General features: G+C 36.4%; 3 protein-coding genes across 7 annotated transcripts; 1 reads left to right on the top strand and 2 right to left on the bottom strand.

Annotated features, from left to right (window-relative positions):
* Positions 1 to 254: 254 nt before the first annotated feature.
* LOC121266966 (short-chain dehydrogenase TIC 32 B, chloroplastic-like) lies at positions 255 to 7,506 on the top strand. Of its 3 annotated transcripts, XM_041170833.1 has the most exons (9): positions 255 to 614; positions 771 to 964; positions 2,616 to 2,847; positions 2,962 to 3,041; positions 3,132 to 3,285; positions 3,581 to 3,659; positions 6,661 to 6,745; positions 6,874 to 6,918; positions 7,048 to 7,506. In XM_041170833.1, exons 1-9 carry the CDS (start codon positions 604 to 606, stop codon positions 7,221 to 7,223), a joined length of 1,056 nt encoding a protein of 351 aa, XP_041026767.1. In that variant the 5' UTR covers positions 255 to 603; the 3' UTR covers positions 7,224 to 7,506. The 3 variants fall into 3 exon arrangements, with proteins under 3 accessions (XP_041026767.1, XP_041026770.1, XP_041026768.1); XM_041170836.1 differs by lacking the exon at positions 6,661 to 6,745 and having other exon boundaries at positions 412 to 614; positions 7,048 to 7,151; XM_041170834.1 differs by lacking the exon at positions 255 to 614 and having other exon boundaries at positions 634 to 964.
* Positions 7,507 to 7,543: 37 nt separating this feature from the next.
* Positions 7,544 to 8,109, bottom strand: LOC121266965. Its single transcript, XM_041170832.1, has one exon. It carries the CDS (start codon positions 7,959 to 7,961, stop codon positions 7,608 to 7,610), a length of 354 nt encoding a protein of 117 aa, XP_041026766.1. The 5' UTR covers positions 7,962 to 8,109; the 3' UTR covers positions 7,544 to 7,607.
* A 1,685-nt stretch (positions 8,110 to 9,794) lies between these two features.
* Positions 9,795 to 22,189, bottom strand: LOC121266964 (eukaryotic translation initiation factor 3 subunit A-like). Of its 3 annotated transcripts, XR_005940950.1 has the most exons (16): positions 22,039 to 22,178; positions 21,504 to 21,778; positions 19,881 to 19,959; positions 18,875 to 19,356; positions 17,115 to 17,330; positions 16,607 to 16,975; positions 16,476 to 16,505; positions 14,377 to 14,604; positions 14,109 to 14,270; positions 12,272 to 12,493; positions 11,963 to 12,169; positions 11,678 to 11,884; positions 11,367 to 11,447; positions 10,866 to 11,067; positions 10,031 to 10,610; positions 9,795 to 9,995 (listed from the first exon to the last, which is right to left on the bottom strand). XR_005940950.1 is itself a non-coding variant. In XM_041170831.1 (14 exons), exons 2-14 carry the CDS (start codon positions 19,924 to 19,926, stop codon positions 10,126 to 10,128), a joined length of 2,937 nt encoding a protein of 978 aa, XP_041026765.1. In that variant the 5' UTR covers positions 19,927 to 19,959; positions 22,039 to 22,189; the 3' UTR covers positions 9,795 to 10,125. The 3 variants fall into 3 exon arrangements, 1 of the variants encoding a protein (XP_041026765.1); XR_005940949.1 differs by lacking the exon at positions 21,504 to 21,778 and having other exon boundaries at positions 22,039 to 22,189; XM_041170831.1 differs by lacking the exon at positions 21,504 to 21,778 and having other exon boundaries at positions 9,795 to 10,610; positions 22,039 to 22,189.
* Between the last annotated feature and the right edge of the window lie 1,458 nt (positions 22,190 to 23,647).

The raw sequence follows: 23,647 nt of genomic DNA, 5'->3' as shown, positions 1-23,647 counted from the left end.
GTCACTCTTGTGAAAATCGAACTGGAGCGCGCGGACCTTTTACTCGATCATTTTCTCTCAAGGCTAAACTACGTACAGTGCCGGGCGTGCAATTGAGTAATGGTTATGCATGCTGATGCAGAGTACGTACTAATTCTTTCTTGGACATCATAATTAAGCAAATAATATGGGCTCTTTCAATGCAACTTTCCCACCAAATAATCTGGGCACTTACAATACATGATCACCGGCCATTACTATTAATTCATTTATTCCTTCCCACCTAATAAAACGGTACCTAAACTATCCCGTAGGTGAATTAATCCCCAGCAACCGTTCCTGCATACCATTATTACTACTACTATTAATTCGATAATTTGCAGCTAAAGCATGCAAAAGAGTTCATGCATCTCCGACAAATTCAAGATCATAAAGAAGAGAGAGAGAGAGAGAGAGAGAGAGAGAGAGAGAGAGGAGGATCAGGAGGAGGATTGAAACATGCAGTTGATAGGGCGTTGAGAATATTAACAGCACCTCACCGGCGAGCATTTATTGCATACATGTAGATCTCTCTGGTTTACGGCCACCACCTACAACTTGTCAAAGTCCATACATGTTGATCTCATGCACATAAGGTTTCCCATTCTCTGCACATGACCTGCTGTACCTTTCTCAGCTGACCAACGATAGATAATTAATTAAATCTCTCTCTCTCTCTCTCTCTCTCTCTCTCTCTCTCTGTGTATATATATATATATATATGATCATGTTGAGGTTCTTGATCAGAGCAGTGGTGAGACAGTAGGAGAAGTGTTGCGGTTCTTGCGAGCACTACTGTACTTTAAAAAGCGGGCCGGATTCAAGGAAATGGGCATATTCTCATCGATGACAGGGTGGAGGGGACGGAGTGGGTTTGGATCAGCTTCAACTGCTGAAGAGGTTACTGAAGGGATTGATGCCAGCAACCTCACTGCTATTGTCACTGGTCAGTTACCTCTACATTTCTATATTTTATTACCAAATTAATTCCTCTTATTCATTTTTCTTTTCCTCTTGTCTCCATTTACGTGATTCCTCATCTAATTCATTTAAAATCGCCCCTATTTCTTGCATTGCTAATCGATTATAGTGGTGACTAACATTATGCCCCGTTTGGATTCGAAAAGTATTTCATTCTATCTCATCATTATAACTTTCACAAATTCTCACACAAAATATCAAAAACAATTTAATTTTTTCAAATCTCATTTCTCTAACAATATTTTATTCAACTTTCATATAAAAACATCTCATCTCATCTCTAAATCCAAATCAGCACTTAAACTGACAAAGATATCAGTACGGTACTTTCACTATTTTAATCTAGTACAATCTAGTCATTTTAACTTATTTTAACAAATATAACTTGCTCATTAATGGAGCTTTTTATAAAATGCTAAAACAGGTAGAACAATACCCATATATGCATTATGATATTATTGCTGTTAAACACAATATTATTGGGTGGTTTTTCTTAACAGGCCAAGGAATATTACGATGTCAAGATTTCCTAATTTGTCATGATCAGCTCCGGCCACAATATTATAAAATAATTTCTAATTTATTTTAGTCGAATGCCTGGCCAATGTTTTCCCATTTCATGAGGATTCGTCTCTTGTGATTTTATTTTTGAGAATTTGCCTCATATTTTTGAGAATTCGTCTCTTGGCCGGGATCCCTATTGATTGCGATATTGGTGATTAGGGATGCCCCTCGGCCAGCAACTACTATACCAATTCCCAGCTTGCATGCACTACTGTAGCTATCTATCTATCTATCTATCTATCTTTGCCTTTCCCTATCCCATGCAGGAATTAATATTGGTGGCGCGACTATATATATATACCATTCATGCAAGGGAAGTGGGGTTGTGGCCGGAGGCCTGGGGTCCCCCATCCAGTACTCCCGCTCTGATCTTCTTTATTATTTTCATTTTTAATTTAAAATTATTTTTAAATTTGAAATTATGATTTTTTTTTTTTTAATCTTGGTTTTTTATGGGATAAAAGTTTTACACGTCGCAGTACTATTATTGGCTATGATCGTTTGCAAGTTTTCTATCATTACAACGCTATCTCCTAAAAGCATAAAACATGAGAACATGTTGATCTGAGCGTCATGTGGATGTTCATGATGAGAACATATATATATATCCAAGTCATGGCTATTAAAGAGAGGGATAACGACTGCACAACCAACTAGTCATGTCTATTAATTATTTACAAAGCTACGTGTAGGCTGCATGATAAACTAGCTAGATCAATCTTGCATAGGACTAGAACTTAAAGATCAGCATGCAGGCCAGGCCGATCCACGTACGACGTCATGATATATGAAGATTGGCCGAAGTTTAACATGATACACCGCTCGGATTTAAAATATCTTGAAATTCATGCGCAAACTAATTAAAGTCATGTAGGAGAAATTACAGAAATTCAAATGAGCTTTAAATTATTGCATGCATCAATAATAATGAGTGCATCTCTATATATATATGTTAATAGTTTTCAAGATCATGTACTTCGTTTAATTGACTCGACTGAAGTTTTGGGTGAAAAGTATGGATATTCAAATGAAGAACTCAATGATCGATGTAGGTGGGGCAAGTGGAATTGGCTTGGAGACTGTACGAGTCTTGGCTCTTCGAAAAGCTCATGTAATCATTGCTGCCAGGAACACAGAAGCTGCTAATGCAGCGAAAGAGCTTATTCTTGAAGACAACAAAACTGCGCGTGTGGATGTTCTGAAACTCGATTTGTGCTCAGTGAAGTCCATTAGAGCATTTGTTGACAACTTCATTGCTCTTGACGTTCCCCTTAACATCTTGATGTGATCTCTCTCTCTCTCTCTCTCTCTCTCTCTCTCTCTCTCTCTCTCTCTCTCTCTCTAGTTTTTTTACCAAACTAAAATAAATGAATTCTATACAATTAATTATATTTTCAGAAACAATGCCGGTGTCATGTTCTGCCCCTTCCAGCTTTCACAAGATGGAATAGAGCTGCAATTCGCAACAAATCATCTTGGTAGGTAGCAAATTAAGTAAATTCCGGTGGGTCCATGTCGTCCCAATGATCAGAGTGCTGGTTACAATTTTCTCACTTTTCACTTCTCAGGCCATTTCCTCTTAACAAATCTTCTGCTGGAGAAAATGAAGCAGACAGCAAGAACAACCGGAATCGAGGGCCGGATTGTCAACTTGTCATCAATAGCACACCACCACTCTTACGCGCATGGGATTCGATTTAAGAGAATCAATGATAGCATTGGGTACCTATTTGATCATCGAAAGCTTGTTTTGCCTTTATTATTTGAGATTCTCAACTATGATTTACTGCAACACAACTTCAAGTCTTCATCTCTAATCACTTGCGCCGTTAGTATCCAAAGGTTAATAAGAAAGTTCAGCTTGTTATGGTGGTCTGGGAATTAAGTGGCAAAGCCTAATAATTAAACTTAGTTAATTAATTAAGTTTAATTAATTAAGATATATTATATGTATTTGTATATATACACTTAATTACGAGCGGCACTATGATTCTTCCCTTTTTCATATTTGTTTCAGTTATTCTAACAAAAAGGCGTATGGACAATCCAAACTAGCAAACATATTGCATGCCAATGAGCTGTCTCGTCGTTTTCAGGTAATCATATACTGTGATCTTTCATCTTTGGACAAAAGCTAGCTAGCTGTAACGAAATCTTTATTATTATTTGTATCATCTTTAATTATTTAGAAGACAAAATATATATGTTGCTGATAGTTGTCAAAATGGAAATAATTTGTATAGCAATAGGGTATATAAGTGTCGCGCACTCCGTTTGAAAGAGCAGTTCTGCTACCAAGAAGTCTTCTATTTTGCGCACCTACAATACACTTGGTGACGTGGCATTGTTTTATTTAAAAAATAAAAAGACAAACATATCGGCATAGAAAGGAAGGAAGGAAAGTTCATCTCTCAGCTCTCGCATAGAAGGAAAGCAATTGATTTCAGAAAGAAAAAATCTACTTAGCAACCATACACCATACATCTGCCGAGAGAAAAAAATAAAAGAGATTTTCTACTCAACATGTGTTTGGTATAAGGTTGTTGAGTAGAATAACTCTTTCGAAAATTGCTTGTGTCTATCCAATTATGGCTGCCCATCAAGAGTATTACCAATTAGATAATGATAGACTTGCTACCTTCTACCACCCATTCACTGCTACCTTCTACATTCATCCGTCAGAAACTCGCCTGCCAGAAACTTTGCTTTATGTTAAGGAAAAGAATAATTCTACTTAGCATCTCACACATCATGCACCATACACCACACTTCTTTTAATTTTTTTTTCTTTTTTTATAACAAGTATATATGTAGTGTATGGATGATTAGTAGAACAACTTAATTAGTTTAGCATGCATAAAATAAATAAATAATTAAAATATGTAAGGTATGTGGTATGTGATGATGAGTAGCATAACCCGGTTAAGGGAGTGACTATTAATAAAGTTGAATATTTTTTAATTTTTTTAATGATTAAGGATGTTTAAAAAATAATGAAAAATAAATAAAAGTTCTAAATACACTATGGGCACAATCAGCAGTACAAGCTGGTGGCTCCTAGCAATGTATTTATGTCAAATCTCATACAGAAGTAGAGGAGTGCAGAGCAGAGTTTCTGATAGGTGAGTTTCTAACAAATGAGTGCAGAGGAGCAGAGGATTAGTGATGCGGAGAAGCTTCTGAGCGTGCAAACTGAAAAGAAAGAAACGTAAAAAAATAGAGGGAGTAGTGAACGGATAGTAAGAGATAGTAAGCCTATCATTATTCTTAGAAATTCAGCAAGTTTATACTCTCTGTCTCTATGTGTCTCTCCACCTTGTAGATAGTGGAGCTTTGCCTCAAAATCAGGCATTTTTTTCATTCTTTGATTCCACTCTCTTAATTTGTCTCTGTTTTTTCACTGCAAACCAACCAAAACCTCTACCTATTCTACTTTCTCAAAAGCTTGAGAAACTTGAGTTGTGTGAATCTAAGTACATGGGTCCAAATTAACCTATTCAATGTTTATGCAAGTAGGTAGATCCAAATCCAGATCCTGACCCCCACCTTTCCAAGCCCTTCATCCTTTGAAGAACAAACCCATTTCGTTCATATCTCCAGAACGCCGACAAAGATCCATTTCTACCGGAAGGAGCATTTCCGTAGATCCTTTCCCCAACTAGTGATTGCTTGAGGATGGTTTCCGTCGAACGACTGAAGGAGAAGAGAACTTCCCTCCCAAACGTGAAGAGAGCTTTGCCTATGAGAAGTCTTTCGAACTTCTAGATAATTAAAGAAATGAGAAGTTTTAAACAAGGGTGAAATTGACAATCCACGCCCAGTGACGTGGAGGATGTGCAAAATAAACGGGTTTGATAAGTATGTTTTTCCTTAATAGTAATATATTTTCCACTTTTTTCCACAACATGAACTTGGTTAATTTGAGCTCGTTGAAGAGGCGTCCTTTTCTCTTTCTCCTTGCCTTTCTTCCACTTTAGACGGTCCCTCTACCTAATCCCTTTATACGTACTGGTACTTGAAGCATTTTACGAGAGTCCTTGTTTTTTACTAATATTATTGATTGTTTCCTTCTATGATGTTGATTGCACTTTGCTACAAACCCTTCACTGGCCTGGAGAATTCTCAAAAGTAACAAGGTTTCGTCGATGGAATGTCAAAAGGGTTGTCGACCGTAGATTGGTATCTTCCCCCAAAGTAGTGTTGTAACCAAATATTCTTAGAAAGCTAGCTAGAAATTGTAACCAAATTTTCTTTGATCTCCTCCAAGATACAATTATGACTGACTCCGGTCGTTTGTGCTAGGATATAGAGTGAATTTAGAGTTTTTAATTTCGAGACTTGCTATATGTACCTCTATCATGACCCCATGGCATGCATGCCGTAGATGATTCTTCATTCATAAAATATGTATTACGATCCCACATCGATTAAGTATGTGATTAGTTGATGGTTTATAAGTCCAAGCACCCTTTCCTTGTAAGCTGATTTTCAATGGTGAGTTCTACCTAGTGGGTTTATAATAAATTAATGGTATCAGAGTCACCCCACGTATGCAGTCTATGTTGGCACGGTTGCAATCGTGTGGCACGGGAGGTGATGCCGGCATGGCAGTGTTCGTCCGGAGCTAGAAAAGACCTAACGCACAGCGAGCCAATGTGAGCGTCGGGACCGCCGTGGAATTGGTTGGTAATCTATAAGTCTTTAGGCACCCTTCTCTTATAAGCCAATTTTTAAGGATGTGTTCTACCTAACATGTTCATAAGAATATGGTACAAAGTCTTGTTTGCAAGATCGAGAAGAATATTGATCATTTTCAATGCACTATCTCGAGTTCTGCCAATATTCATTGCCATTAATTATCTTCTCTAGCTTCTTCAGCTTCCCGTACAATGCCTTCATAACCAAACAAATCTCACCCTTCGTAGCCATATAAAAGAAAAATGGGATCAGTTACAACATATTTATAATATGAAAACATTATAACCAAGTTCCCAACGGGGAAAAGAATATATCGTATCTTTGAATCACATGATATATATAGCGCCCATTACTCATTGTCCTAATTCATTGACCATGTTTAATTTCAACGAAATGCAGGAAGAAGGTATAAACATTACAGCGAATTCAGTCCACCCAGGACTGATAATGACTCCTCTAATGAGGCATTCTGCCCTTCTGATGAGTACGCTCCATTTCCATCAACACAGAATGCATGATGAGTAGCGCGCAGCACTCAAACAAAAAAGAATACAATTAGCTAGCTAGATGATATTCTTTTGCCATAACTTGGTCATCTTAATTTGCATGCAGGAATCCTAAAGGTGTTCACCTATTTCCTATGGAAAGACGTACCCAGGTAGATTGCCCATGCAAGTTGTTGTTCTTTTCTTCTTAACAAGTAGAAAATTAAGGATCATGTTGAATGCTTTGGCTGATCATGATGAGAAAATTTTGTAGTCCTGACTGGAATTGTGTGTTTATAACAGGGAGCAGCCACGAGCTGCTATGTGGCACTCCACCCAAATTTGAAAGGTGTGACTGGAAACTACTACGTGGACTGCAATGAAATGGGGCCAAGTGCACTTGCAAAAGATCAAGTGTTGGCTAAAAAACTCTGGGACTTCAGCGACGAATTGGTCAAGTCGGCTTCAAAACCTTGAATACTTCTTCATACATCATGAGGATCTGCAGCTTGTTATAAAGTTGATCGTTTATATTTGCTATAAACTCTCTTGTTTCATACCCCAAAACCAGCTTGATCCACTTTATAGTCGTTTACATCATATATAGTGTCAGGGAGTGCCATTTAAGTAAAATACATCATGATTTGGTTATTGGTTTCGTATATGTGAAGAATTTGCACCATGTCTGTTATATATTTAGATTTGAAAAATTATATTTGTAAGTTCTTCATTAATGATAAAGTACTGATTTGATTCAAAAGAGAATATCATTCTGAATTTAAAAAAAAAAAAATATATATATATATATATATATATATCACATGATAAATAATACATAAAATACATTAGAAAAAGAAGTTGCTAATGGGGCTCGTCTTCCTCCCAAAGGCAGAGGGCCCTCACCAAGCAAGCAGATGCAGCCACCACGACGGCGGCAAAGACCGGAGGGACGATGAAGTCAATCTTGGACTTGCTGAGCAGGTGGGCCGGCAAGCAGAGGATCTCTCCCATCGCGTCCAACGGCACTCTAACTGACCCTTCCGTCTCGTCGCACGCTGTGGATGACGAGGATATCGCCGACACGAAAGCAACCTCTGGCGCAAAGGAGGCCACCGCCACTGTCACTGTCAAGATAGCTGTCCATGTTGCAGCGTAGACGATTAATGGCCACCGAGAGGTAAGGGGCGCGATTATGGAGGTGAAAACAAACATCATCGTCCTAACGTTGGATTATTAGCTAGTGAGTTAGCCAGATAGACACGATTGAGTATATATACAGAGAGAGAGACCTAACTCATAACTGCTTGTTGGGAATTGGTAGTTTAGGTGTGGGTTCGGTAAGAAATTACGGAGAGCTACTCCATTGACAAGAATTTTTTGTACTTTCGGGAATATACATACGTGTGTGAGTCGTGACAGTCGAAAAACGGACAGTTTGGCAGTTCTGTATGATCTCGATCTCTCGCTCTCTCTCTCCCAAGTTGATATCGTTATATATTACATCATTAGAGTAATATTATACATTATATTCTTATCTTATTTTAATCATACTAAGTGGTATATGATACATTCATCACCATTAAATAATAAAGAAGCATGCAATAAATAATTATTTAATGGTAATAAATATGTCACATTATATTTAGTAAGATGAAAATGAGATAGTAGTATGGTGTATAGAATTTTCCTTTCTAAAATTGCAACCAGGACACTCTTCTATTAACGAAGGTGGAAGAGGATATCTCTCTCTTCTTTTCTTTTTTTTTTTAATCACGTTCAACATCTGAGATTTAGGCATGGTTTGTTTTTGCGAGATAAGATGAGTTGAAATAAAAGTTGAATAAAATATTTTTTTAATATTATTTTTATTTTGAGATTTGAAAATATTAAATTATTTATTTTATTTTGTGTGAAAATTTAAAAAAATTATAATAATTAGATTAGATGAGATGAAAATGATTATGAAAACAAACAAGGCCTTATTATATTTTTCCCTTCTATCAATTATGAAGAGGACAAATGTTAGAAAATGGAATGTGATCAAAAGTATTGAATTTTTTTTAATGAAAAATGTTACTATGCCGCCTAAGTTTATCTCTATACTTTGATCACTTATGTATTTTATTTTTTTATTTTTTACTTAATAATTAAGAAAATAACTTTTAATATATTAATATATTTTTTTTTATTTTTTACAAATATTAAAATATATAAAAATAAATAAATTCATACTAAGCGGCACGCCCAGCCGACGGCAGCCTAACACCCCTCTTTTTTAATTCCTTGATGATGATTCATCTTCCTACAATGAGTTACAGGAATTGAAGATTACAAATTAATTTGCTATTTTCTCTTATCATAATCATTATCTTCTTTGACTTCTGCATTTCTATTTTATCCCCAAGTTGAATTACTATCTTCAGTTGCTTCTGCATTATCTTCTGACTCTGATGGCTGTTGAGTTGTTACCGTTTGGTGTAAGTCACATTTCTTGAGACAAATCATTACAGAAGATATTTTTCTTAATTGACCTCTAATCTCCACCTATCCTTGTCGTTTGTTTCGATTATTCTTTGCCATCATTTAGGTTATGGTTGTTGATGGATTGGAAGTGGTAGGGGCAGATAGTGGTGGGACCAAATTCATTAGTGTTTTAGACTTTTCTGAATAAATTTTACTATATATCAATTATTATTTATCTCGACACTTCACATTTGACAGCTTATTTATTTTTATAAGATATAAAATATAGAGTGATAAATAATTACTGATAAAAAGAATTATTATTTCTAAATGCATCTTTACGAATTAGAGAAATTCTCTACATCAATTAATATTTATTTTCACACTAATAACTTTTTCACAAGGTATAAATGTTTTTCTGTGAATACTTTTTATAGAATGTAGGATGGTAAATTTTTTTTTTTTTTTTTTGAATTCCCCCATTGTGTTTGATTCATTTTAATATTTTATACCCCTCCACTGTGTCTGTGTGTAGGTCTGACGCAATAAAGAAGGAAAAAAGCCCCAACAGAGGAGGCCTGCCTACATCGTACAGAACAAAATTCATTAAACCAAGCTAGACATGCTGGGAACAAAATCCCAAATGAATTAAGCAAACTAGTAAAATCTTAATTAAGAATAAATAAATATAAGAACTGAAAAATTAAATAAACAACCCAGCACATGAAGCGAAATTCAGAAAAGAACCACAACCACATTTTGGCAGGAAAAGCCTAATTGCTAAACCTCCAAAGCTGGCCGTTAAAATCAGCTGCTAAAACCTCCAAAGTGGGCTGTTAAATCAGCTGCAAAATCTCCAAAGCCGGCTGTTAAAATCAGCTGCTAAACCTCCAAAGTTGGCCTCTTTAATTGAAAATCAGCGTTCAGATCCACGAGGGGGAATCCTGGATGATGACCATGTCGAAGTAGACCTTGAACTGCCACCCCCACCAAATGACGACCCACCAGAGGATCTGCGGTCATCCCTACGCCACTTATCATCAGCTTGGGATATTCGGTCATCCTGTCTGCCTCCACCCCAACGATCAGATTCTGGAGGTTGAGCCTGCCCGGAGCTCTCAGTTCTCTCCCGCCTGAACCTTGGGACAAATTTTCCAGGTGCTGGTGCTGGTGCTGGTGCAGCTACAGCAACAGCTGGAGCAGCAGATACCAACTCCGTTGGGGTGGCCACAGTGGGCGGCTCAGAAGGCTTTAAAGGCCCCTCAGTGGACCTCCTCAAAAGCGCTTCTCTCCTTTGCCTCTCTTTTTCTTCCAGTTCTTGTTCTCTTTGCCTCTGCTTTTCTGCAATCTTGTCCAATTTTGCTTTGCGCTCGGCCTCCTCCTTCCTTCGCCTCTCGGCTTCTGGAAGTCACAAAACCGCAAGAATTATACATTATGACATATTAAGAAAGACAAACCATTTCTCTGATCCAATGGTAATTTACATCAGCAAATAACTGGGTAATGAAAAAGTAAATACATCACCAAAATGAAACAAGTTAATTATCAAAGCAATTCATGGTAACAGATGGTAAGAGGGATGAAGCATTTCCTTCATCTTTACAAACTTATAACTGGATGAAAAACAAAAAGTTGTGATGAACAGAAGTAATTTACCTTCGCGCTTCTGTGCTTCTTCCTCCTCATGCAATTTTCTCTGCCTTTCCTCTTCTAAACTCAAATAAAACTTCAACTTCCTCATCTTCTCTCTCTCTTGTCTCCTGGAATGCAAGATTTGTGAGATTCGGTCCTCTCTCTCCCCTCTCAATCTGGCATATTCTTCTTCCCGGCAACTGACAACCCTTTCTTGAAATATTTCCTGCACCCAAAAAAAGAAGGGGAAAAAAAAATTCATAGTTTGTCAAGGCACAGCCAAAGACTGCCAAAATGACAACATTTTTACATTTGTGTGATGTCATAAAACAGGATGTGGTAAGCCTGATGAGAAAATAGAACTCCAGGATAAATATGGGAGCAGAACAGTATGAATTCTGGGAACCACTTCCAAGACGCACACCTTATAATCAATATAAGTTCAGCAGTCTTTGAATGCCTAAAGACTAAAGCATCCCTAGATATCCAGACATAAGTTAATTACAGACCAAATCAGGTACTAACCTTATTGTGGTTAATTGGAGCCAGCCTCTCCTTCTCCTTTTTCTCTGTAGCATGGCGCTGTTTGCTAAGTTCAATATCTTGCTGCAGAGTACCACAGGACAACCGGCAAGCATAGTGATGAACTTAAGGGTCAGAGGGGGGAGGGAACAGGGGTAATGATTTGTGAACAAGAATCAATTTGCAGGACATGATACGAATGAAACTTTACTATATGCAAACAAAAGAAGTACAGAATAGAACTTCTCAAAAAAGAGATCTCCAAATTTGCAAGAAAGCAATCCTTCAGGATGCTGCAATAATTTTAGGAATACCTGTTGCTCGTGTTCATGTAATAGCTTCTCCTCCACTAAACGCTGTTGATATGCAGCTTCAACCAGGGGAGCAGCCTCTTCTCTTTTTGCTCTCTCCAAATAATCCATGGTTTTGGCAATTTTCTGCAATTTCTTTTCCATTTCCTGTCTTTCTCGGAGTTGCTCACTCAAAGTCAACTCCATCACACTTTGCTTCGTAAGTTTTTCCTGTATTGAGAAAATGTCAATACTTTCTGAACCTTTGCTAAGCAGATAAAAATAAAATAAAACCACTCTTCAACTCACTCCCTCTATGACCGGCTTCTTTCCTTTCCATTTAATACGTTGTGCAGCTTCCTGAAGAAGAGCTTGGGCTTCTGCAAGTTCCCGCTCCTCTATTTCCCTACGTATCCTTTCATTCTTCCTCTCCTCATACTCAGAAGCCAGTCTTTTTCTTTCTGCTTCCTCAGTTATCTTTTGTAGTTCCATCCTCTTTGACTCTTCCAGACGTTCCTTCAAAGACAAAAAAGATTCCTTAGGAAACAATTTAATCACAACTAAAGCTTAAAACATCAAGTTACAAGGCACAGGCAAGAATATTAGTTTACAAAGAACCTTCTCCAGAAGTTTGCGCTCTTCTTCTTCTTTGCGTTTCTCAATGAGGGATTTTCGAGCAAGTAGTCTCTTATGTTCCTTATCCACAATCTCAGTTAAACTGGGAAGCAATTCACCAATTTTTGAGGCATTTCTAGCAGGAGGATAAATCATTGCTCTAGCTTTATTTAAAGTTTCTGCAAGGGTGGCCAAGTGATCTCTTAAAATCTCTGACTCAAGACTCTGAAAAACAAGAACAGCCAAAGTAAGCCACATCCACACCATGAACTATAAACACCAACTTCCTTTAAGGAGGTGATATAGCAGAAATTTAGAATTATCGCCTTAAGAGAGGCCCTTCAAACCATTAAATCTGCTGACCATGCAGCACACCATGTATGAATTTAGTACCTTAGCATGATAATCACAATGTACATAGCAGTACATCCATGATCATCGGAGCAATATTACCTTTCTTCCTTTGGTGTTAGCTTATCTAACTTTCCTTAGTGAATGATTCAGTTAGAATGTTATCATTCCAGATGGACGTGATAGATTATGTCAATACAAAATCTAGAATGGGAATTAAAACAGAAAAGTTGATATTACTAAATACAAAGAATCACTTGTTGCTCGGGATAATCATAGCCAGTAGGAATGTAGCTCAAGTGCAAGATCAAATGCTTGTTGGGAAACAGATTGCAGAATATAACCCCAACACAAAAAACAAACACCACAATTAGTGTAGCTGGTGTAGCTCAGCTGAAGATGTAGATATGCGGAAATGGAGTCTGAAAGTTGAGCAAGAACTCAGGCATGCAAAAGCATAGGATCCAACATCAGTTTTTTGGGTGTTCCACACTGGCTGACCCACCAGACCAATTATACAATTTTAAGTCCCATCTTGAACCCAATACTAAGGACCAGGTGAGAGTACAGTCCCTATATATAGGAGAAATTCAGCTACATAAATGGGGCCTAAATAGATGCATTGATATGGCAATTACCAGTGAATTGAGGCATTTCATGACAATCAATAATGAAAATAACCACGGCCAAAATATAACCTAACAACAGACTCATACTTAGACAGTTTTTTTTTCATACCTATGAAAACAGTAAAACTACTTCTGAGTAATTATCCAACTTAATAAATCGAGGACAATCTGGTTTGTACAGAATTCCCAAACATGCACCCTTTAACACAAGTTACACCTGCACCCCTGTAATGTGAATAAAAAAATCAAACTTTCTCTCTCGACCCTCCACCCCCCCCCCCCCCCCCCCCCCCCCCCCCCCCCCCCCCCCCCCCCCCAGTGGCCCTCCTAAAAACACTATAGGAAGAAAATGGTCATACAAATACAGCAAATCCATCCAATCCAAAATGGTTCTCACAAAATCAAAGTTCCCAAACAAACCTAAACTGTTGGTGAACTAGTACCAAAGTATAGCCCCCCTAGCAAAGGTTTGCAGTCCTATCCAAGCCTGAAAACATTGGTCCACCACAATTTTCCAGCAGAGTTGCAACTTAAAATGACAAGTAGGAAAATTAAAAGAAAAATACTATTTTTACATAGACTATCACCTATCAAACATGTTTATCTGTACCATTACAAGAAACAGAAATGCTTAAGACAGGATAAGTGCACAGAAATGCTTCACACTGTTCACATGAACAGCAACTTTTTTTTTGTCCTCCATTTTTCCCTGTGCACTTATCCCATGTATGTACATGGTGCTTCAAGAAATCCCAACCTAGCCATGTGGACCATTTATCCTCACAATTTGGACACTTGTATCCAACAGGTTGGGAAGGCAACCAAAAGCACAAAATTTGAAGGCACAAGCATAAGCTTACCGTGTTATCAAAAATAACAACACCCTTCATATGGTCCACTTTCAAGGCCACAAAATTATACTTGACTGCATCCACAGATATCTTTTCCACAACAGAAATATCAAAAAATGGAGTCATCCTAGATAAACTTTCAATCTTCATCATCTGGTACACCTGGGATGCCTGTAAAGTGAAAGGGAAGCTTATTGAAAATCAAGACCAAATGCATGGAAAGCAATAAATTTATATCCAAAAAACTATAACCATCAAGACAGACACAAAAATGCACCTGCTGCAACAATCTCAAGGTGGTAAGCTTTTCCATTGCAGGAACATATTGAGACAATTGCAATTCAGGGACAGAAGGAGCCGACAAAAGCTTGCCCCCAAACTTTGAGATTTTGGCTAACAACGGCTGAACTTTTGAAGCAAGATCTAGAGGGAAAAATTCATGTTCTAAAAGATGATAAAGGTCCTTCACTTCTTGAATCACACAAGACATTACACCTTTGGAAACCTGCAATGATGCCCAGAATAACTAACTTGATTGAGAAAAAAATATTGTAAAAAATACTTGGAGAAAGGTTCAATATCAGTAAGTTACAGCCTAGATTATTTCCCAAGTAAACAGATAATTAAGGATTTCTTCATAACTGGAGGGTTGTACTAGAGGCAAACACATTTAAAAAAAAACTAGATTCCCAAAGAAGTGAAATTAGAGGCACACAACAAACGAGAACATTATATCACATAAAAAATTCAAGCATGCTTAAGTGGCCATATCAGCAACAAGCATTCCCAACCCACTGAAAAAGAAAATCATATAATAGGACCTCCAAATAGGATCAAGATGCATAATTTGAGCATTAGCATTAGTTTCATCAAAGTCATATCCAAAATTTAGCTAAAAGTACATGTTTTCCATGAATCCAAAACCATTCAAGCCAAAACTCTACATTGGCTTGTTTTTACATTGTGAGGTGGCGGGGGAATAATGGGCTGGTATCCTAGATAGAGCTGGACTGAGTTGGGTAATGCCTAAGAGTGTGGTGGAATTACTAGTGTGCTGGAACAGGAGGCATATCAGTGGACAATTGGCAGCAGCGTGGCGTATGATACCTTTGTGCTTAATGTGGTGCCTATGGTCAGAAAGGAATGATAGGTGTTTTAACAACAAGGAGCATGCAGTGGGGGAAATCTGGAATTTTTTTATATTCTCTCTTTTACAGTAGTTTTCTGCTATTGTTTTGAAGGGTGGGAATGCCCATGAGCTTCTATCTTCTTTTCAGTTCACTAGAATGTAGTTAGGTGTCTCACTTTGTATACTTCCTATGCACTTGGGCATTGCCTAGTTTCATTCTATTCAATAAAGTTACTTATTTACTTATCAAAACTCCACATTGGATTAGTCAAAATAATAATATAATATATTTTTTTTAATAATAATTTTTTTAATTTTTTTTTTCATATTTTGTAACTACATTAACCATATGTTAATTAATAATTTAATTTTTACTTAAATTATTATTTTCCAACTATTATTTTTCCTCAACCTATTTCCCAACTATAAATTTTCCTCAACCTAAAATATTGTAATAAAATATTCTTTTGGCTATGAATAGTATTACTTCAAAGATAAGAGATGAGTTTACATATACTGTAGCTCAAATGTCAAGCTAGCAAGTTATGACTACTCCAATGCAGCAAATTTAAGAGATAAAAAGCCATAAATTTAGATGCACTGGCATTTGCTTAAGCCAATGCCAGTGCTCTAAGGGACTCTAGATGAATATTCCCTTATCAGGATGGTTTAGCATTGCCTCACTACAAAAGTGAAGTCCAAAATTTCTTACTAACTTTGTGATCAAGACCTCTATCGGCATGCTTAAGTGGCCATATCAGTAACAAGCATTCCCAACCCACTGAAAAAGAAAATCAAATAATAGGACCTCCAAATAGGATCAAGATGCATAAGGGACTCTGGATGAATATTCCCTTATCAGGATGATTTAGCATTGCCTCACTACAAAATTGAAGTCCAAAATTTCTTACTAACTTCGTGATCAAGATCTCTATCAGCATTTCATGGAGAGGAACTGCAGCCATGGCAGAAGGCTAAAAGAAAAGATAATTTGTTTAAGCTCAACAACAACCAAGGCATTCACCAATAACAAGGGGTACCAATTGCATCAACTAAACAGCATCTATAAAAAGGACATCATAAAGCCAAATGTCAATAATCTCGAAAAAATATTGTCTAGTCTACAATGTACAAGTATATACTGAAAGCCATCCACAAAAGAATGTATGCAATATTCACCACAAGAATGAAACCAATAACTAAAAAGGAACAAAGAGAAGCATAGCCTAGAAAAGAAGAATTCTTACTAGTTCAGAAAGGAGGGATGACCTTGAGAGCTGGGAAAAACAAGAAAGGAACAGAGAGAAAGTAATCAGAACTGCAAAACTGTATGAATCAAGTAAAATGAGACAAAATGCAGTTAAATAATTTACAGTACCACATCTTTGCTCTCAAATTTAGACTCAAGATTAAATCCTATGAGATTAGCCATTCTCAAGTTCCTCTGTTTCTCATTCTCTATATCCAAATGAGATGCACCATGGGTGTGATCATAAGTATTTACTGAAAGGGCAGCCAATACTACAGATGATGCTATCAATTGCAAATCCTTCTGGCTCAGGTTCTTATTAAAGCTTTTCTGTAATAAGAAAAGCCTGAACCATGCATAAGCATGATATAAATGGCTAGAAGAAATCCAAAATATTTCAGTTAGCTTAGCATAATAAACAGCCATCAAGGATGATTTGGGCGTCTTCTTAACCATACACATCAGTCCGTGAATATCTTCAATAGATTGAAAGGCTTCCTGCAGAAATATGCAGAAAAATTTTAACGAAAGAGATGCGGTTTTTAACATGACTAATAGGCAAATTGTGATTTAATTCTTTGTTTACACTCAACCAACCTGTCTAAATGCACATAATAGTAAAAGGAAGACAGTAAACCTGCCAGAGTTCAAGCTCAGTGGCAACTTTTAGCTGCTCAAATCTTGTGTCAGCATACAGTTGCAAGCTTTCTGGAGCTGATAGATCAGGCCGGTCCCTCTGGTCTCGATACTTATTGAGATTTGCCAAATGATTCCTTATGATCTCACACAGCCTGCGAAACTCTGTTGTTCGTTTGTATTGCTTACAAAACTGGAAAGCTCGATGTGCCGTCATCTACACAAAATTTGAAGTTTAATAAAGCTTCATTTAATCCATTGAAAGTGCAGGTTACTGAGTGCACCAACAAGATATGCAAAAAAAATAAAAATAAAAACTCAAACACAGAATATAGTGGTAGATAAAAATGATGAAATAAATCAGAAAATGATGCAAAATGATGGATTTTTGTTCAAGCATTAACTCTTATTGGATGTAACACACGCACAAAAAAAACCTAGGTTAACGAATAAACAATATAAACACAAGGGGCAAATAAGTAATCACATTCCACTTATACTAGCCCAGGCGGTAAAACTAATCATTTGAATAGCTTGCTCCTTAATGCTAAAGTTAGTAACAAGAAGTCCTCATCCTTCCGCGCCATATCATGTCCCAGAGATGATGAAATAGGATAAATTGAGATGGTATTTTGTAAATAAGTACCTATCTTAAACATATTAACCATTTCTTTCTTTTCTGATCATCTAAAAGTGGAACAAAAGAAACATCTTGTTCTTTCTTCAACATTGTGATCTCTAGTGGACCTCTCAGTAGGACTCAATTTCTTCCCAGAAACAGATGATTACTTGTCTGCTTCTTACATTTTATTTGTTCTTTCTTTTCTAACAGATGTTCAGAGGTTCATTGGGGTTCAAATCCACTAATCTAATATACAGCAGATATTCTCTCCCAAAAGTGTGCATCTGTTGCTTCTCTGGCTGCAGACTGGGGGTAGAATCACTCTTTGTAATCAAATTTTCTTTCCCACACAAGCCAATGGGAAAATTGGTGAATTCAGCAGGTTTATTAACCACTTTCCTCTATCTAGAATTTGAAAAAAAAAAAAAACATTCAAGATTACTGATAATAGTATGCTATAGCAGCTTCTAAAACGCAGGCATTATTTATTAAAAAAGGCAGTCAATGTTCATGTTTTACTTACTATTTAACCAGCAATTAGTTTTGAAGTGTTATAACCCAAGTCCAGAAGACCTTCACTGTGACTAAAAGATGTAACACACATTTTTTGATCGGTAAATAAGAATTTTATTGATGATAGAAAGTAGGCATAGCCCAAGTACATGGGGCATATAAAAGAGCAACACCTATGCATGATTTCCTAGAGATACAAGAAAGTCATGAATACACACGAGTAATTACCTTATTTAACACTTATACAATATAAACACAAGGGGCAAATAAATAATCACATTCCACTTATACTAACCCTCAGGGCAGAAAACTCATCATTTGAATGGCATACTCCTTAATGTCAAAGTTAGTAAATAACATGTAAAAATACAACACACAAGATCAGCCTTTGCGTGTACTGAAGATATAAAAAGTTCCATTGTTATTATTATCTTCTATGGAACTATGCCATCAAATATCAAGAAAAAAAACTGTGATAATTATTTAAAAGAAATAAAATATAGCAATAATAGTCCATGTAAGGCAGTTGTTTTTATAAGTAGTCCATGCGAGGCAGTTATAAACTTAATGAGTCGAAATGCACCTCCCCAGCAATAATACCAAAGGAAAGGATTCTATTTACTAACCGCATATAGTGCTTCCAATTTTGAGTTGTTTCGTAATATTTCAAGCACTGTTCTATACGTTTCCCAAAGAAACTTAAACCATGGTGTCACAAGCTCCCGATCAGATCTATCTTTTCCTTTCTCTCCACTCACATAGCTTAGCATTAAGTCTTCCGGCCTTTTATCTGCTTCTAGATCTTCAACATCAAGAGCTTCTTCCAAGGCTTGTGCTTGGGTACGAGCTTGTTCGGCTCGCTCGGTTGATAGATGCATGAAATGCTTGATCACCTCCTCCAAAGAACCAACATTTACTTGCTGACATATGATACGATACTGAATGAGTCCATCCTTGGCAAACCGACCTCTGCGCAAGTCTACACACAGCTCTATATACTTAAACATGCTCCTTTCAAGTGGCTTTTGCCATGCTCTATGTCTCCTTGAGGTGAAAAGGTCATGAAGTGTTTGCAAAGCATCTTGCTTCTGTCCAACATTAATCAACTCTGTATCATATACATGCCAGTGTGTCAGTTCAAGAACATATGATCAAGCCAAAACTCAGGCAAAATAAGTAGATGTGTCTTTAGTGAAGGCACTACATCAAGTGATAAATGCATGAGGCTGAAGTATTCAAGCACTAGAGAAGGATAAAAGATGCGTATCTCCAATGTCAATCTCTAGGCACATTACAAAAGCGAGCTGAAGAATCTAGTAACTAAATAAGAAAACCTGTCAACCCATGTGGTATTCACAGCCACAAGAAGTGATTTGAAGCTTCAATCAATTCAAGAAAAAAAGTTGCTCATTCAAGCTAAAAGAAAAGTATATTGTTTAAGGGGTTAAATGAGCTCCCATGTATAGCACCATAAGCAATAGCATTGCTAGTATTGTTTGTTTGAACTTAAGTATGAAACCACAGTTTCAAGCAATGCAGTAAAGATCTCAGATATAGATCTATCATTTGAAGCAACCTACTAGAAAGAAGGTTCACCAGTCAGAAAAAGCAGCATAAATATCTGCCACTTACCTTCAGCTCGTTTCAAAGCATTTTCTGGTTTAGCAAAACTCCCCATATCAATCAATTCGAGCAAAATCAGATTCTTTGCCTGCTCAAATACAGCATGGGATACCAAATTAATAAGAGATCCAGACTCTATGTAATAAATTAACACTTCTCAACCCAAATTCAAGACTAACCAACAAAAGGAAAAAATAAAAGAAACTTCATTCTTTTACCCTGAGAAAGGAATGAAATGTTTATTTAAAAGGCCAATTTGATGCATGTTCACATGAAAAAAAAAAAGCATTTTCAGTATCAAGTGAAACAAAATTCACTTGAGATGCTTCATTTTTGTGGGCCCATTTATCCCCTTTCTTACTTATCAAAAAAATTTATCCCCTTTCTGACATGAATGGACAAAAGTATAACAAAGATCAATGAAGTAATGAGACTGCTTCAATGTCAAGGAATAAACTCCTTGGTTGAGAAATGATTGTAATTGTAGTATATTTTTCTTATTGTTTTTTTTTTTTTAAATAATAAGAATCCAGGTTAAAAATAAAACTTCTTTAGCAATATGAACTCATGCAAAAATAATTCGTTAAAAAGCAGAATCCTTAGTAAATGGCTAATATTAGGATAGGAAATAAATCATATGGTATACTTGGGCTTTTGCCTATTCTTTTGATCAATAAAATCTTGTTTACCGATCAAAAAAATCATATGGAGGATTTTTGCACAAACCATTTCATGTAGCACATGACCAACTTGGGAAAACTAAGGTTGCATCTGGATGCAAAGTCTATCTGAGATTATCTCAGATTGTAACATACGGATGAATATACTCTCCATCCAAACACACACAACTTATTTCATCTGAAAAAATCTCACTTTTTTCATATTAACTCATCATTGTTCAGCTGAACGAAAATTCCCTGCAGGACCCATATAAAGAATAGCATCTCATAAAATTTGTTATTTATGAAAAGTAACTGCGGGACCCAACTGTACGAAACCAATCCATATGAAAAGTAATCCATATGTTGGAGCGTGTAAGGTTTCAGGACCCATATTATTTTCTAAAAGACAATTCCTTGTGGGACTCATCACTATCATCTGAAAAGTATCTCATAACATTTTTTATTTATTAGTATAACATATAAATAAAATAATTATTCCATCACTACAACAACAAACCAATACAGTCCATTGTGCAACAAAAATAAGCTACGTTTTGTCCTGCACAAAGAACCACCACACAAATAGTGTTGCCCGAGTCACAGTAGCTTATGAGTTTTGTGTCTCCTTTTTCCTTCATCAGTAGCTTATGAGTTAACTAATTAAGTCCACTAAATAAAATTTTAAAGTCAACTTTTATTATGAGCGCACACATCATATTCTTCGTTGAAATCAACTAAAAGCAGGCATATGTCTCTTCACTACTATTAGTCCGTTAGTTGAATCAAGTGATAAATACAGATAATAGCGAACATTTGGAGTGAATAAAATTAAAATTGGAATTTAACTGGCTAAAGAATTGGGAAGCACTTGTGAAGAAAATAGAATTAGAGAGAGAGAGAGAGAGAGAGAGAGAGAGAGAGAGAGAGAGACCAAGAACTGTGAAATATCAAAATGAAACAGCAAACTTACATTTAATAGTTAAAAACTTGGAGTTAGCGTGGCTAAAAATTAAAATCAATAACTCTTTCCTTATCAACTGGGACGAGAATACGTTAGGTCTTGCAATAAAACATCATCGTCTTAGTTGTATATTTATTTTGGACGTGGGAGACATCAATACAGTGTAGAACACTTCCAAAGATACTGTATTGTGAGTTCTATCGTTATGAAGAAACTCGACAAAGAAGCCAATGTTTTTATTTTCATGTTCTCCAACGGGTTTCGAAGAATCAAATTCTCAATTCCTGGAAATTCGAGATTACGTATTACGTATCAAATATAGAATCGGGATTCATAATCGCAGCTTCAAATTTCCAGCAACCAATTACATAGAAACTAAAATACACTCGCGAGTCTACGACTACTCATATTTTGCTGTAACAGCTCGCAGTTTTCGGGCATGCTTATCAGAACAGAAGTTCTTTAAAGACCCACCGGATCTGCTAGTTCTTCACACACACACACACACACACACACACACACACACAGAGGGAGGAGGAGAGACCTGGATTTAAGCTCTTCTTTTGGTACAGGATCTGCAGCGAGGTTGCCCTAAGAACCGAAGACGAAGAAACGAATGGAGCTCGCAAGTCTACCTGTAATCACTCTGCCATCATGATCGGACCAGAGTTTGTAGCCAAAACTTTCCAATTTCAAATTATTATTGTTATTATTATCTATTATTATTATTATTATGTAATCAGTACGTTTGATACATTGATGGCTAACAGTACGAAAAAAATTTGTCTACCGCCTCTCCTTGACCGTTAAAGTATATCGTTTTAGAAATTTTTTTTTTTTTTTTTTACTTGGCAGTTAAAAATGTGATTTCACGTGTATTGATATAATTTTTTTTTTAAAATAGTTAAATATATTAAAAAAATAAAAAAAATAAAAACACAAAAATTAACTAACGGTATAAACAAGTGGTGCTATTCTGCCGTACTACTCAGGTGGCAGAATAGCACTGCTCTAACAGTATTGGATGAAAGAGGGGTCTGCCTCGATTAAGCAGATAAGAGAACGGTTTGATCTTATCATTATAATTTTTTTAAAATTTTTATATAAAATATTATAATTTAATTTTTTTAAATTTTAAAATAATAATAATATTAAAAATAATATTTTATTTAAATTTTAATTTTTATCTAAAATTATCTTATCTCATTTCTCTATTCAAATGAGGATATTTATTTGATTTCTAATGATAAGTTGTACAATGTAGCTACTTCTAAATGAATACGAATACAATTAGGTTTTCCTAAATAAAAAAATATATATATAGGTATGATACATGGCACCCCAATTAATATTCCCTTATAGGAATATTTTTTCTTCTCTCAACACTTTTCCTGCTCTGGAGAACCCTTTGAGGTGAAGCAGTTACGTCTTCTTCCTCTACTGAGGAATGAAGGTTCTCTTTGCTTGCGAGTGCAGGCTTAGCAGTGCGATGGAGGAAATGGAGGAAGTATGGAAGAGATTAAAGCTAAACGATGAGGAGGATTGTCCAATTGAGATTGGGAAATGTGTACGTGGTTCTACGGAACTGAAAGGGGAAAGAAGTTTGGTTGGGAAGATAATCTCTGAGTGCAGAATCAGAAAGGAAGTTGCTCGATCTATGATGGAAAAAGTCTGGAAGGTTGGTAAGCCCTTTGAATTTCAAGAAATTGGAGGTAATTGCTTTGTGATTACCTTTGTTAATCGACGAGATAATTGAAGGTGCTTGATGGTTGTCCATGGTTGTTTGACAGTTACCTATTTATGTTGCTTGATTTTAATGGGGGATTGCAACCAAGCTTGTTTGATTTTGACCATACGTACCTATGGGTGCAAATGTTAAATCTACCTTTGAGTTATATGAATAAACAGATGGGGGAATTGATTGGGAGTTCGATGGGGAAGGTTAGTGAAGTTAATGTGCAGGACCATCATTGTGGATGGAAGGAAAATTTGGATACCTTTTCAGTATGAAAAATTACCTAGATTATGTTTTAGTTGTGGAAGAATTGCCCATGGTAAGGATGGTTGTAAGGAGAGTGAGGGGAGTGTAAGTCAGTATAGTGTTTGGCTTTGAGCTCTTCCTCAAAATAGAAGAGGTGTAGTCAAGGTGGGAG

Source organism: Juglans microcarpa x Juglans regia, chromosome 5S (assembly GCF_004785595.1).
Source record: "Juglans microcarpa x Juglans regia isolate MS1-56 chromosome 5S, Jm3101_v1.0, whole genome shotgun sequence".
Lineage (NCBI taxonomy): Eukaryota > Viridiplantae > Streptophyta > Magnoliopsida > Fagales > Juglandaceae > Juglans > Juglans microcarpa x Juglans regia.
The sequence above is the reverse complement of the archived record's forward strand: the minus strand, read 5'-3'. Positions and strand labels throughout refer to the sequence as shown.

Coding starts and splice junctions, on each gene's coding strand:
- LOC121266966 (XM_041170833.1), top strand. Junction 965..2,615: donor CCTCACTGCTATTGTCACTG/GTCAGTTACCTC, acceptor TGATCGATGTAG/GTGGGGCAAGTGGAATTGGC. Junction 2,848..2,961: donor GTTCCCCTTAACATCTTGAT/GTGATCTCTCTC, acceptor TTATATTTTCAG/AAACAATGCCGGTGTCATGT.
- LOC121266965 (XM_041170832.1), bottom strand. CDS start 7,961: ATGATGTTTGTTTTCACCTCCATAATCGCGCCCCTTACCTCTCGGTGG.
- LOC121266964 (XM_041170831.1), bottom strand. CDS start 19,926: ATGGGGAGTTTTGCTAAACCAGAAAATGCTTTGAAACGAGCTGAAG. Junction 19,357..19,880: donor TGCTTTGAAACGAGCTGAAG/GTAAGTGGCAGA, acceptor TATATGATACAG/AGTTGATTAATGTTGGACAG. Junction 14,271..14,376: donor CCTTGAGATTGTTGCAGCAG/GTGCATTTTTGT, acceptor TTCACTTTACAG/GCATCCCAGGTGTACCAGAT.